Source organism: Pristiophorus japonicus, unplaced genomic scaffold, assembly GCF_044704955.1.
Source record: "Pristiophorus japonicus isolate sPriJap1 unplaced genomic scaffold, sPriJap1.hap1 HAP1_SCAFFOLD_1015, whole genome shotgun sequence".
In the NCBI taxonomy this organism is placed as follows: domain Eukaryota; kingdom Metazoa; phylum Chordata; class Chondrichthyes; family Pristiophoridae; genus Pristiophorus; species Pristiophorus japonicus.
In genome coordinates this window covers 112,569-126,614 of record NW_027250666.1, presented here as the reverse complement: position 1 = coordinate 126,614, position 14,046 = coordinate 112,569, and the positions used below count along the sequence as shown (strand labels likewise).

Below are 14,046 nucleotides of genomic sequence, written 5' to 3'. Positions count from 1 at the left end.
GTGGGAGGGGCTGGGGCGGGTGACGGGTGGGCCGAGCGCTGGACATGGCAGTGCGCGATCAGCCGGCGCAGCGACTGGGTGAGTTTCACACCGGCTTCGGGATAGGCGTCTGGCGGAGTCCCCGGAGACGTGGGCAGAGCGGAACCCTGGACGGGAAACAGGAGAAGAAAACATTGTGGGAATCATTCACCCAAATCCTGCCCGCGCACAGAGGGAACTCCGCACTGTCGCAGGGGCAGTACTGATGGAACTCTGCACTGTCGGAGGGGCAGTACTGAGGGAGTGCCGCACTGTCGGAGGGGCAGTACTGAGGGAGCGCCGCACTGTCGGAGGGGCAGTACTGAGGGAGTGCCGCACCGTCGGAGGGGCAGTACTGAGGGAACGCCGCACTGTCGGAGGGGCAGTACTGAGGGAGCGCCGCACTGTCGGAGGGGCAGTACTGAGGGAGTGCCGCACTGTCGGAGGGGCGGTACTGAGAGAGTACCGCACTGTCGGAGGGGCAGTACTGAGGGAGTGCCGCACCGTCGGAGGGGCAGTACTGAGGGACTGCCGCACTGTTGGAGGGGCAGTACTGAGGGAGTGCCGCACCGTCAGAGGGGCAGTACTGAGGGACTGCCGCACTGTCGGAGGGCAGTACTGAGGGAGCGCCGCACTGTCGGAGGGGCGGTACTGAGGGAACATCCTCTCTGCATCCACCTTGTCGAGCCCCCTCATAATCTGATACGTCTCGATAAGATCACCTCTCATTCTTCTGAACTCCAATGAGTAGAGGCCCAACCTACTCGACCTGGAGAAGGATTCCCTGGAGTGCACAAGGGATGGTTTTCTAGACCAATATGTCGAGGAACCAACTAGGGGGGAGGCCATCTTAGACTGGGTGTTGTGTAATGAGAGAGGATTAATTAGCAATCTCATTGTGCGAGGCCCCTTGGGGAAGAGTGACCATAATATGGTGGAATTCTGCATTAGGAAGGAGAATGAAACAGTTAATTCAGAGACCATGGTCCAGAACTTAAAGAAGGGTAACTTTGAAGGTATGAGGCGTGAATTGGCTAGGATAGATTGGCGAATGATACTGAAGTGGTTGACTGTGGATGGGCAATGGCAGACATTTAGAGACCGCATGGATGAACTACAACAATTGTACATTCCTGTCTGGCGTAAAAATAAAAAAGAGAAGGTGGCTCAACCGTGGCTATCAAGGGAAATCAGGGATAGTATTAAAGCCAAGGAAGTGGCATACAAATTGGCCAGAAATAGCAGAGAACCCGGGGACTGGGAGAAATTTAGAACTCAGCAGAGGAGGACAAAGGGTTTGATTAGGGCAGGGAAAATGGAGTACGAGAAGAAGCTTGCAGGGAACATTAAGACGGATTGCAAAAGTTTCAATAGATATGTAAAGAGAAAAAGGTTAGTAAAGACAAACGTAGGTCCCCTGCAGTCAGAATCAGGGGAAGTCATAACGGGGAACAAAGAAATGGCAGACCAATTGAACAAGTACTTTGGTTCGGTATTCACTCAGGAGGACACAAACAACCTTCCGGATATAAAAGGGGTCAGAGGGTCTCGTAAGGAGGAGGAACTGAGGGAAATCTTTATTAGTCGGGAAATTGTGTTGGGGAAATTGATGGGATGGAAGGCCGATAAATCCCCAGGGCCTGATGGACTGCATCCCAGAGTACTTAAGGAGGTGGCCTTGGAAATAGCGGATGCATTGACAGTCATTTTCCAACATTCCATTGACTCTGGATCAGTTCCTATGGAGTGGAGGGTAGCCAATGTAACCCCACTTTTTAAAAAAGGAGGGAGAGAGAAAACAGGGAATTATAGACCGGTCAGCCTGACCTCAGTAGTGGGCAAAATGATGGAATCAATTATTAAGGATGTCATAGCAGCGCATTTGGAAAATAGTGACATGATAGGTCCAAGTCAGCATGGATTTGTGAAAGGGAAATCATGCTTGACAAATCTTCTGGAATTTTTTGAGGATGTTTCCAGTAGAGTGGACAAGGGAGAACCAGTTGATGTGGTATATTTGGACTTTCAGAAGGCTTTCGACAAGGTCCCACACAAGAGATTAATGTGCAAAGTTAGAGCACATGGGATTGGGGGTAGTGTGCTGACGTGGATTGAGAACTGGTTGTCAGACAGGAAGCAAAGAGTAGGAGTAAACGGGTACTTTTCAGAATGGCAGGCAGTGACTAGTGGGGTACCGCAAAGTTCTGTGCTGGGGCCCCAGCTGTTTACACTGTACATTAATGATTTAGACGAGGGGATTAAATGTAGTATCTCCAAATTTGCGGATGACACTAAGTTGGGTGGCAGTGTGAGCTGCGAGGAGGATGCTATGAGGCTGCAGAGTGACTTGGATAGGTTAGGTGAGTGGGCAAATGCATGGCAGATGAAGTATAATGTGGATAAATGTGAGGTTATCCACTTTGGTGGTAAAAACAGAGACGGACTATTATCTGAATGGTGACAGATTAGGAAAAGGGGAGGTGCAACGAGACCTGGGTGTCATGGTACATCAGTCATTGAAGGTTGGCATGCAGGTACAGCAGGCGGTTAAGAAAGCAAATGGCATGTTGGCCTTCATAGCGAGGGGATTTGAGTATAGGAGCAGGGAGGTGTTACTACAGTTGTACAGGGCCTTGGTGAGGCCTCACCTGGAGTATTGTGTACAGTTTTGGTCTCCTAATCTGAGGAAGGACATTCTTGCTATTGAGGGAGTGCAGCGAAGGTTCACCAGACTGATTCCCGGGATGGTGGGACTGACCTATCAAGAAAGACTGGATCAACTGGGCTTGTATTCACTGGAGTTCAGAAGAATGAGAGGGGACCTCATAGAAACGTTTAAAATTCTGATGGGTTCAGACAGGTTAGATGCAGGAAGAATGTTCCCGATGTTGGGGAAGTCCAGAACCAGGGGTCACAGTCTAAGGATAAGGGGTAAGCCATTTAGGACCGAGATGCGGAGGAATTTCTTCACCCAGAGAGTGGTGAACCTGTGGAATTCTCTACCACAGAAAGTAGTTGAGGCCAATTCACTAAATATATTCAAAAGGGAGTTAGATGAAGTCCTTACTACTCGGGGGATCAAGGGGTATGGCGAGAAAGCAGGAAGGGGGTACTGAAGTTTCATGTTCAGCCATGAACTCATTGAATGGCGGTGCAGGCTAGAAGGGCTGAATGGCCTGCTCCTGCACCTATTTTCTATGTTTCGATGTCGGAGGGGGAAGGAGCGGGGTAGAGCATTACCTGAGCAGCCAGTTTGTCGAGCCGATTCCCAGGGCCGATCTCGTTGTCCGACGGAGAGAGATCCCGGGGCGATGTTCTCCTCAATGGGTCCACGGTGGAGTAGAGCGGGCTGTGGAGGTGGGGGGCCGCCGGCTCAGGCTCGGGCTGGGCGTAGGGCGCTGCCACGGGGGCCGGCTCTGGCGACCAGTGCTCCTCCCACGGATTGGTCGATTGCCGCGTCGCCTGGTGAGCCCGTTCGGTTAGCGCCAGGGCCATCAACCGGGCCGGGTTCTTGGGGGGCGGCGGAGGAGGGACATGGCGAGTCGCTGAGGCGGAAAGGGCGGCCATTGTCTGGTAGGAGGGCGGACACAGAGCTGGAACACAACACAGAACGATTCAAGCCTTTCCCTGGACAACCTCCGGTCCCTCCCCTCCAGCCCATCTCCTCCAAACCTCCGCATGCCCCAACCCTCCCCTCCACTATCCCCTCCTCCACCCCATCCCCTCCACAACCAGTCCCTCCGCTACCCATACACTCCCCTCACCCCGCTCCCCTTCGCTCCCACTCCACCCCCACCGAATCCACACTCGCTGTCCCCTCCCCCTATCCGCCCCTCCCTCCCCTCATCGACACTCCATCTCTCCTCCCTACCCCACCTCCATTCCTTGCCCTCCCCGACACTCCAATTCTCCTTAGGGCACTGACTCTGCCGAACTCGCACCCAGCCCCACTCACCCATCACCCCGTGCTCGCTGACCGACATTGGATCCCGGTTAAACGCCTCGATTTCAAAATTCTCATCCTTATTTGCCAATCCCTCCATGGTCCTCGCCCCCTCCCCATCTCTGTAACCTCCTCCAGCCCCTACACCCCTCCCTATCTCTGTAACCCCCTCCAGCCTCTACACCCCTCCCTATCTCTGTAACCTCCTCCAGCCCCTACACCCCTCCCTATCTCTGTAACCTCCTCCAGTCGCTACACCCTCCGTGATCTCTGCGCTCCTCCAATTCTGCCCTCTTGCCCATCCCCCGATTTCCATCGCTCCACCATTGGTGGCCGTGCCTCCAGCTGCCTGGGCCCCAAGCTCTGGAACTCCCTTCCTAAATCTCTCCGCCTCTCTCTCCTCCTTCAAAACGTTCGTTAAAACCGTTCGGTCAAATGCCCTAATATCTCCGTAAGTCTGATAAGGGGGTTGTGCGGATCATACAAATTAAATATCAGAGAAATTTACAGTACAGAAGGAGGCCATTCGGCCCATCGTGTCCGTGTTGCCCCGGCTGACCAAGAGCTACCCAGCCTAATCCCACTTTCCAGCTCTGGGTCCGTAGCCCTGCAGGTTACAGCACTTCAAGTGTACATCCAAATGTGGTGAGGGTTTCTGCCTCTACCACCCTTTCAGGCAGTGAGTTCCCCCCCAGACCCCCACCACCCTCTGGGTGAAGACATTTCCCCTCAAACCCCCTCCCAATTACTTTCAATCTGTGCCCCCTGGTTGTTGACCCCTCTGCCCAGGGAAACAGGTCCGTCCTATCCACTCTATCCAGGCCCCTCATCATTTTATACACCTCAATCAGGTCTCCCCTCAGCCTCCTCTGTTCCAAAGTAAACAACCCCAGCCTATCCAATCTTTCCTCATCGCTAAAATTCTCCAGTCCTGGCAACATCCTGGTAAATCTCCTCTGTACCCTCTCCAGTGCAACTTCCTGGTAAATCTCCTCTGTCCCTCTCCAGTGCAACATCCTGATAAATCTCCTCTGTACCCTCTCTAGTGCAACATCCTGGTAAATCCCCTCTGTACCCTCTCTAGTGCAACATCGTGGTAAATCTCCTCTGTACCCTCTCTAGTGCAACATCCTGGTAAATCTCCTCTGTACCCTCTATAGTGCAACATCCTGGTAAATCTCCTCTGTACCCTCTCTAGTGCAACATCCTGGTAAATCTCCTCTGCACCCTCTCTAGTGCAACATCCTGGTAAATCTCCTCTGTACCCTCTCCAGTGCAACATTCTGGTAAATCTCCTCTGTACCCCCTCCAGTGCAACATCCTGGTAAATCTCCTCTGTACCCTCTCCAGTGCAACATCCTGGTAAATCTCCTCTGTACCCTCTCCAGTGCAACATCCTGGTAAATCTCCTCTGTACCCTCTCTAGTGCAACATCCTGGTAAATCTCCTCTGCACCCTCTCTAGTGCAACATCCTGGTAAATCTCCTCTGTACCCTCTCCAGTGCAACATTCTGGTAAATCTCCTCTGTACCCCCTCCAGTGCAACATCCTGGTAAATCTCCTCTGTACCCTCTCCAGTGCAACATCCTGGTAAATCTCCTCTGTACCCTCTCCAGTGCAACATCCTGGTAAATCTCCTCTGTACCCTCTCTAGTGCAACATCCTGGTAAATCTCCTCTGTACCCTCTCCAGTGCAACATCCTGGTAAATCTCCTCTGTACCCTCTCCAGTGCAACATCCTGGTAAATCTCCTCTGTACCCTCTCCAGTGCAATCACATCCTTCCTGTAATGCGGTGACCAGAACTGCACGCAGTACTCCAGCTGTGGCCTAACCGGTGTTTTATACAGTTCAAGCATAACCTCCCTGCTCTTGTATTCCATGCCTCGGCCAATAAAGGCAAGTATTCCGTACGCCTTCTGAACCACCTTATCCACCTGGGCTGCTACCTTCAAATCTGTGAGCCTCTGTCGCCGAGCGCGGACGGACGGCAGTTGTTGGGAAACGACCGCCAGAGACGAGCACTCACCGTTCTGCGACCTCGGCTGATCCTGCGGCCCGGGGCCGTCCGCCTGCCCTTTGAGCTGCGGCTCGCCGGCCGCCAGCTTGCGGGGCCCCTCCGGCAGGAAGTGGCAGTCGGCGAGGAGCAGGGAGATGGTGCGGCCGCCGGAGCAGGCCGAGGCCTGGGGCTCGCCCGCCCGGCTGCCCAGCATGTCCAGCACCTTGGCGGGCACGGTGACGGCCAGGGGCTGCGAGACATCCAGCGAGGCGCCCCCTGAGGGCGGGGTGAGGGCGGACGGCGGCGGTGGGCGGGTGAAGGAGACAGGTTTGGAGGCTCGATCCGGGGCGTGGGGAGGTGGAGGCGGGGGTGGCAGGGGGCAGGGGGCAGCCTCGGGCAGCACGTAGATGTCCTCTTGGTCCTCGCTGCCGGGGGGCGATTGGGGCTGGAACTTGGCGAGCGAACGTGGATCGCCCGACACGGACACGGCGTCGCCACTCGAACGCCGTCGTCGCAGATCGCGGAGGCGAGAGGCACCTGTGGAGACAGAAGAGAAAGAATTGCACTGCCATAGCTTCCACCTCCCTGAGGACAGACGTCCCTGGAATGTATTTGCCGGGTGGGATCTTTGCCGAAGAATTTGCAGCAACACATTGCTGTTGAGAACTAGTTGGTTTATTGGCAAAAGGTTTAACCGTCACACGACATATTGCCAGTTCATCCACCAGGCTCACAACCACCTGCCCCATCGTGGATCCCCCTGAACCCAACTGGACCGGGGTTTTATTGAGTCTTGTGAACATCAGTCATTGAAAGTTGGCATGTAGGTACAGCAGGCGGCAAAAGGTATCTTGGCCTTCATAGCGAGAGGATTTGAGTATAGGAGCAGGGAGGTCTTACTGCAGTTGTACAGGGCCTTGGTGAGGCCTCACCTGGAATATTGTGTTCAGTTTTGGTCTCCTAATCTGAGGAAGGACATTCTTGCTATTGAGGGAGTGCAGCGAAGGTTCACCAGACTGATTCCCGGGATGGCGGGACTGACATATGAGGAGAGACTGGATCGACTGGGCTTGTATTCACTGGAGTTTAGAATTTAGGGGATCTCATAGAAACATAGAAAATAGGTGCAGGAGTCGGCCATTCGGCCCTTCTAGCCTGCACCGCCATTCAATGAGTTCATGGCTGAACATGCAACTTCAATATCCCATTCCTGCTTTCTCACCATACCCCTTGATTCCCCGAGTAGTAAGGACTCCATCTAACTCCTTTTTTAATATATTGAGTGAATTGGCCTCAACAACTTTCTGTGGTAGAGAATTCCACAGGTTCACCACTCTCTGGGTGAAGAAGTTTCTCCTCATCTCGGTCCTAAATGGCTTCCCCCTTATCCTTAGACTGTGACCCCTGGTTCTGGACTTCCCCAACATTGGGAACATTCTTCCTGCATCTAACCTGTCTAACCCCGTCAGAATTTTAAACGTTTCTATGAGGTCCCCTCTCATTCTTCTGAACTCCAGTGAATACAAGCCCAGTTGATCCAGTCTTTCTTGATAGGTCAGTCCCACCATCCCGGGAATCAGTCTGGTGAACCTTCGCTGCACTCCCTCAATAGCAAGAATGTCCTTCCTCAGGTTAGGAGACCAAAACTGTGCACAATACTCCAGGTGTGGCCTCACCAAGGCCCTGTACAACTGTAGCAACACCTCCCTGCCCCTGTACTCATATCCTCTCGCTATGAAGGCCAACATGCCATTTGCTTTCTTAACCACCTGCTGTACCTGCATGCCAACCTTCAATGACTGATGTACCATGACACCCAGGTCTCGTTGCACCTCCCCTTTTCCTAATCTGTCACTATTCAGATAATAGTCTGTCTCTCTGTTTTTACCACCAAAGTGGATAACCTCACATTTATCCACATTATACTTCATCTGCCATGCATTTGCCCACTCACCTAACCTGTCCAATTCACTCTGCAGCCTCATAGCATCCTCCTCGCAGCTCACACTGCCACCCAACTTAGTGTCATCCGCAAATTTGGAGATACTACATTTAATCCCCTCGTCTAAATCATTAATATACAGTGTAAACAGCTGGAGCCCCAGCACAGAACCTTGCGGTACCCCACTAGTCACTGCCTGCCATTCTGAAAAGTCCCCATTTACTCCTACTCTTTGCTTCCTGTCTGACAACCAGTTCTCAATCCATGTCAGCACACTACCCCCAATCCCATGTGCTTACACTTTGCACATTAATCTCTTGTGTGGGACCTTGTCGAAAGCCCTCTGAAAGTCCAAATATACCACATCAACTGGTTCTCCCTTGTCCACTCTACTGGAAACATCCTCAAAAAATTCCAGAAGATTTGTCAAGCATGATTTCCCTTTCACAAATCCATGCTGACTTGGACCTATCACATCACCTCTTTCCAAATGCACTGCTATGACATCCTTAATAATTGATTCCATCATTTTACCCACTACCGATGTCAGGCTGACCGGTCTATAATTCCCTGTTATCTCTCTCCCTCCTTTTTTAAAAAGTGGGGTTACATTGGCTACCCTCCACTCCATAGGAACTGATCCAGAGTCAATGGAATGTTGGAAAATGACTGTCAATGCATCCACTATTTCCAAGGCCACCTCCTTCAGTACTCTGGGATGCAGTCCATCAGGCCCTGGGGATTTATCGGCCTTCAATCCCATCAATTTCCCCAACACAATTTCCCGACTAATAAGGATTTCCCTCAGTTCCTCCTCCTTACTAGACCCTCCGACCCCTTTTATATCCGGAAGATTATTTGTGTCCTCCTCAGTGAATACCAAACCAAAGTACTTGTTCAATTGGTCTGCCATTTCTTTGTTCCCTGTTATGACTTCCCCTGATTCTGACTGCAGGGGACCTACGTTTGTCTTTACTAACCTTTTTCTCTTTACATATCTATTGAAACTTTTGCAATCCGTCTTAATGTTCCCTGCAAGCTTCTTCTCGTACTCCATTTTCCCTGCCCTAATCAAACCCTTTGTCCTCCTCTGCTGAGTTCTAAATTTCTCCCAGTCCCCGGGTTCTCTGCTATTTCTGGCCAATTTGTATGCCACTTCCTTGGCTTTAATACTATCCCTGATTTCCCTTGATAGCCACGGTTGAGCCACCTTCTCTTTTTTATTTTTACGCCAGACAGGAATGTACAATTGTTGTAGTTCATCCATGCGGTCTCTAAATGTCTGCCATTGCCCATCCACAGTCAACCACTTCAGTATCATTCGCCAATCTATCCTAGCCAATTCACGCCTCATACCTTCAAAGTTACCCTTCTTTAAGTTCTGGACCATGGTCTCTGAATTAACTGTTTCATTCTCCATCCTAATGCAGAATTCCACCATATTATGGTCACTCTTCCCCAAGGGGTCTCGCACGAGATTGCTAATTAATCCTCTCTCATTACACAACACCCAGTCTAAGATGGCCTCCCCCCTAGTTGGTTCCTCGACATATTGGTCTAAAAAAACCATCCCTTATGCACTCCAGGAAATCCTCCTCCACCGTATTGCTTCCAGTTTGGTTAACCCAATCTACATGCATATTAAAGTCACCCATTATAACTGCTGCACCTTTATTGCACGCACCCCTAATTTCATGTTTGATGCCCTCCCGAACATCACTACTACTATTTTGGAGGTCTGTACACAACTCCCACTAACGTTTTTTGCCCTTTGGTATTCTGCAGCTCTACCCATATAGATTCCACATCATCCAAGCTAATGTCCTTCCGAACTATTGCCTTAATTTCCTCCTTAACCAGCAATGCTACCCCATATAACATATAAAATTCTGACGAGACTGGACAGGTTAGATGCAGGAAGAATGTTCCCGATGTTGGGGAAGTCTAGAACCAGGGGTCACAGTCTAAGGATAAGGGGTAAGCCATTTAGGACCGAGATGAGGAGAAACTTCTTCACCCAGAGAATTGTGAACCTGTGGAATTCTCTACCACAGAAAGTTGTTGATGCCAGTTCGTTGGATATATTCAAAAGGGAGTTAGATGCGGCCCTTACGTCTAAAGGGATCAAGGGGTATGGAGAGAAAGCAGGAAAGGGGTACTGAGGGAATGGTGGTGCAGGCTCGAAGGGCTGAATGGCCTACTCCTGCACCTATTTTCCATGTTTCTATCACGTGACTGGCTAAGCCACTTCCAACTCAACAGCTCTACGACTATTTTCGATAGAACTTAAATCAAGTGCCCCCCCCGATTAAAGGCTAACCGGAATAGCTAAATTAACAAATAAAACGTTAGTGAACTTAAACCTATCAAATTAAAATTTGGTTGCTGGGGGCGATGATGCTCTCCAGTCCCTCCGGCGCCCACCTCTCGCGGAAGGCCGCGAGCGTACCGGTGGACACCGCGTGCTCCATCTCCAGGGACACCCTGGCTCGGATGTAACCGCGGGAGAGAGGCAGGCAGTCGGGCAGAACGACCCCCTCGACCGCCCGCTGCCTGGACCGGCTGATGGCCCCCTTGGCCGTGCCCAGGAGCAGTCCTATGAGGAGGCCCTCAGACCTACCCGCTCCCCTCCGCACAGGGTGCCCGAAGATCAGGAGTGTGGGACTGAAGTGCAACCAGAAATCGATTCTTTGCTTAAGCATCGTAGCAACACATCGCTATTGAGAACAAGTTGGTTTATTAACAAAGGTTTAACAATCACACCCCACATTACCAGTTCATCTACCAGGCTCACAACCACCTGCCCCATCATGGAGTGTAATGTGGGAAACACGGCAGCCAATTTGCGCACAGCAAGCTCCCACACACAGCAATGTGATAATGACCCGGATCGTCTGTGTTAGTGATGTTGGTTGAGGGATAAATATTGGCCCCAGGACACTGGGGAGAACTCCCCCTGCTCTTCTTCCAAATAGTGCTGTGGGATCTTTTATGTGCACCGGACAGGGCAGACATGGCATCGAATTGTTGGAGCGGATTTTTGGACATATATTTGATTGTATACGGGACCAAACATTTGTTTTATTTTCCTCTTTAAATGAATTTTGTAAGGGACAATACTGATGCATTATGCTGGAGATTGGAAAGTGAGATAATGAACACTGGAGAGTTAAGTGCTAGGTATGTTTGTTTATACCGGTGTCAAAAGCCTGCACTTGTTTATACTGCCCTGTCACAATGCAGGATGGGTTATATCAAAAGCTTAGCCTTCGATAAGTCAAAGCTTTGTAGTGCTAAAGCATGTGTTGTAAAGTGACGTAATTTGTAAGATAAAAGGACTTCACTGCAGATACCAATTTGAGAAGATGGTTCAAAGACAGGGGTCTTTAACACTTCTCCCAAAGCTTTGTCTCCGATTTAATAAACCTCTCTTTATATATTATAGTCTTGGAAATATTTTTCCACAACAGAATTAATGTCTTATTCGAAAGACGGCACCTCCGACAGTGCGGCGCTCCCTCAGTACTGCGCTCCCTCAGTACCGCCCCTCCGACAGTGCGGCGCTCCCTCAGTACTGCCCCTCCGACAGTGCGGCGCTCCCTCAGTACTGCCCCTCCGTCAATGCGGCGTTCCCTCAGCACCTACACTGGGAGTGTCGGCCTGGGTTATGGGCTGAATTATTTGACTGAGACAGGGAGATGGGAAGGGGGAGCTGATTGGTTGGTGGGAGTGGGAGGAACCTGGCCAATACCCAAATTTTCCCCACTCAATGGCCACACAATCCTGGCAGCTGAAGCTCTCCATTACCCAGGGCAGTGTGGCCAGATAACTCCTCCCAGCCCAGGGACGGAACATGGGACGTGCCCTCCCCCTGGGTTGGACTCAAACAATAAAGTAAATGCTGCAGCCATACCTGTGCCACTGTGCTGTGAAGAGAGAGATTCCTCACTCCGAGCCGATCGAAGGGTTACCGTCTCCACTCTGGAGCCTGTGGGAAGGGAGAGAGATTTACTGTCCGCCTGGGAATCAAATCCCTCTATTTTAAATCTAACCCTGTCCTGTACCTATCCTGGGAGTGTTTGATGGGACAGTGTAGAGGGAGCTTTACTCTGTATCTAACCCCCTGTACCTGCCCTGGGAGTGTTTGATGGGACAGTGTAGAGGGAGCTTTACTCTGTATCTAACCCCCTGTACCTGCCCTGGGAGTGTTTGATGGGACAGTATAGAGGGAGCTTTACTCTGTATCTAACCCCCTGTACCTGCCCTGGGAGTGTTTGATGGGACAGTGTAGAGGGAGCTTTACTCTGTAACTAACCCCCTGTACCTGCCCTGGGAGCGTTTGATGGGACAGTGTAGAGGGAGCTTTACTCTGTATCTAACCCCTTGTACCTGCCCTGGGAGTGTTTGATGGGACAGTGTAGAGGGAGCTTTACTCTGTATCTAACCCCCTGTACCTGCCCTGGGAGTGTTTGATGGGACAGTGTAGAGGGAGCTTTACTCTGTATCTAACCCCCGGTTCCTGCCCTGGGAGTGTTTGATGGGACAGTGGAGAGGGAGCGTAACTCTGTATCTAACTACACACGGTATGGTATGTGGGAGTGTTGGATTTAAGTGCGGGTCGTGGATCGAGGTAACTGAGGAAATTAGTCCGGGTGCTGGTACCTGCGTCTGTCTCTGTGATGTTGAACAGGCCGCCTGTTTCCGGCTGGGATTTTCTCCGGGATGATCCCGGCACCTTCCCTAGGGTGAAGAAGGTTTTCCAGCTCCCTCCTCCGGTCTTCCGCATCTTGATGACGTTCCTCCTCCTGCGGAGAGAGTGAGTGGGGCAACAGGCAGTTAGCCAGGGCTTGCTGTGAGACCATATACAGCAGACACCTCAAGTCACTGGAAAAATACCAACGATGCCTCCGATGTGATATATGCAGACTACAGATATACTCTCTGTGTAATCACTATATTGTTGCATAAGATGGAGACTTGTTACCTGATGTACTAAAAATAAGGTTTACACTGTGTATATACTATGCTGGCACCACTAGAGGGTGCAACTGGTGGAGACTGGGGTTTCCTGCCCTGGTGGCAGGGGCTGTATGAAAGGATAGCCACCATGTGGCTGCCTCACTCTGGTGTTACGAATAAAGGACCAACACATTGCCTCGTGGAGTCGTTCATAGGTACATCATAGACATAACATCTGCAAGATCCTGCAAATCCCCCGGGAGGACAGACGCACCAATGTTAGCGTCCTCGACCAGGCCCAACATCCCCAGCATCGAAGCACTGACCACACTCGACCAGCTCCACTGGGCAGGGCCACATTGTCCGCATGTCCCCGACACGAGACTCCCCAAAGCGAGCGCTCTACTCGGAACTCCTTCACGGGCAAACGAGCCAAAGGTGGGCAGAGGAAACGTTACAAGGGACCACCCTCAAAGCTTCCCTGATAAAGTGCAACATCCCCACCGACACCTGGGAGTCCTTGGGCCAAAGACCAGTCCGCCCTAAGTGGAGGGAGTGCATCCGGGAGGGCGCTGAGCACCTCGAGTCTCATCGCCGAGAGCGTGCAGAAACCAAGCGCAGGCAGTGGAAGGAGCGTGCGGCAAACCAGTCCCACCCTCCCCTTCCCTCAACCACTGTCTGTCCCACCTGTGACAGGGACTGTGGTTCTCGTATTGGACTGTTCAGCCTAATTGCCCTTGAGAAGGTGGTGAGCCTCCTTCTTGAACCGCTGCAGTCCGTGTGGTGAAGGTGCTCCCACAGTGCTGTTAGGGAGGGAGTTCCAGGATTGTGACCCAGCGACGATGAAGGAACGGCCGATATATTTCCAAGTCGAGGGATGGTGTGTGTGTGACTGGGAGGGGAATGTGGAGGGGGTGGTGTTCCTATGGACCTGCTGCCCTTGTCCTTCGAGGCGGGTAGAGGTGGCGGGTTTGGGAGGTGCTGCCGAAGAAGCCTTGGCGAGTTGCCGCGGTGCATCTTGTAGACGGTGCACACCGCAGCCACGGTGCGCCGGTGGTGGAGGGAGTGAGCGTTGGAGGTGGTGGAGGGAGTGAGTGTTGGAGGTGGTGGAGGGAGTGAGTGTTGGAGGTGGTGGAGGGAGTGAGTGTTGGAGGTGGTGGGTAACGTGCCCATCGAGCGGGCTGCT

The 14,046-nt window shown here is 51.8% G+C and overlaps 1 protein-coding gene across 1 annotated transcript in view; it reads right to left on the bottom strand.

Annotated features, from left to right (window-relative positions):
* The window catches only part of LOC139241266 (rho GTPase-activating protein 33-like), a 35,341-nt gene that overhangs the window by 1,390 nt on the left and 19,905 nt on the right, over nucleotides 1-14,046 (bottom strand). Inside the window, exons 5-9 of the mRNA XM_070869915.1 lie at nucleotides 12,564-12,706; nucleotides 11,815-11,889; nucleotides 5,990-6,496; nucleotides 3,259-3,611; nucleotides 1-146 (exon numbers count right to left, since the gene is read on the bottom strand). The exon at nucleotides 1-146 is cut by the window's left edge and continues 1,390 nt beyond it. Coding sequence (XP_070726016.1) covers nucleotides 1-146; nucleotides 3,259-3,611; nucleotides 5,990-6,496; nucleotides 11,815-11,889; nucleotides 12,564-12,706 — 1,224 coding nt within the window. The remainder of the gene's footprint in view (nucleotides 147-3,258; nucleotides 3,612-5,989; nucleotides 6,497-11,814; nucleotides 11,890-12,563; nucleotides 12,707-14,046) is intronic.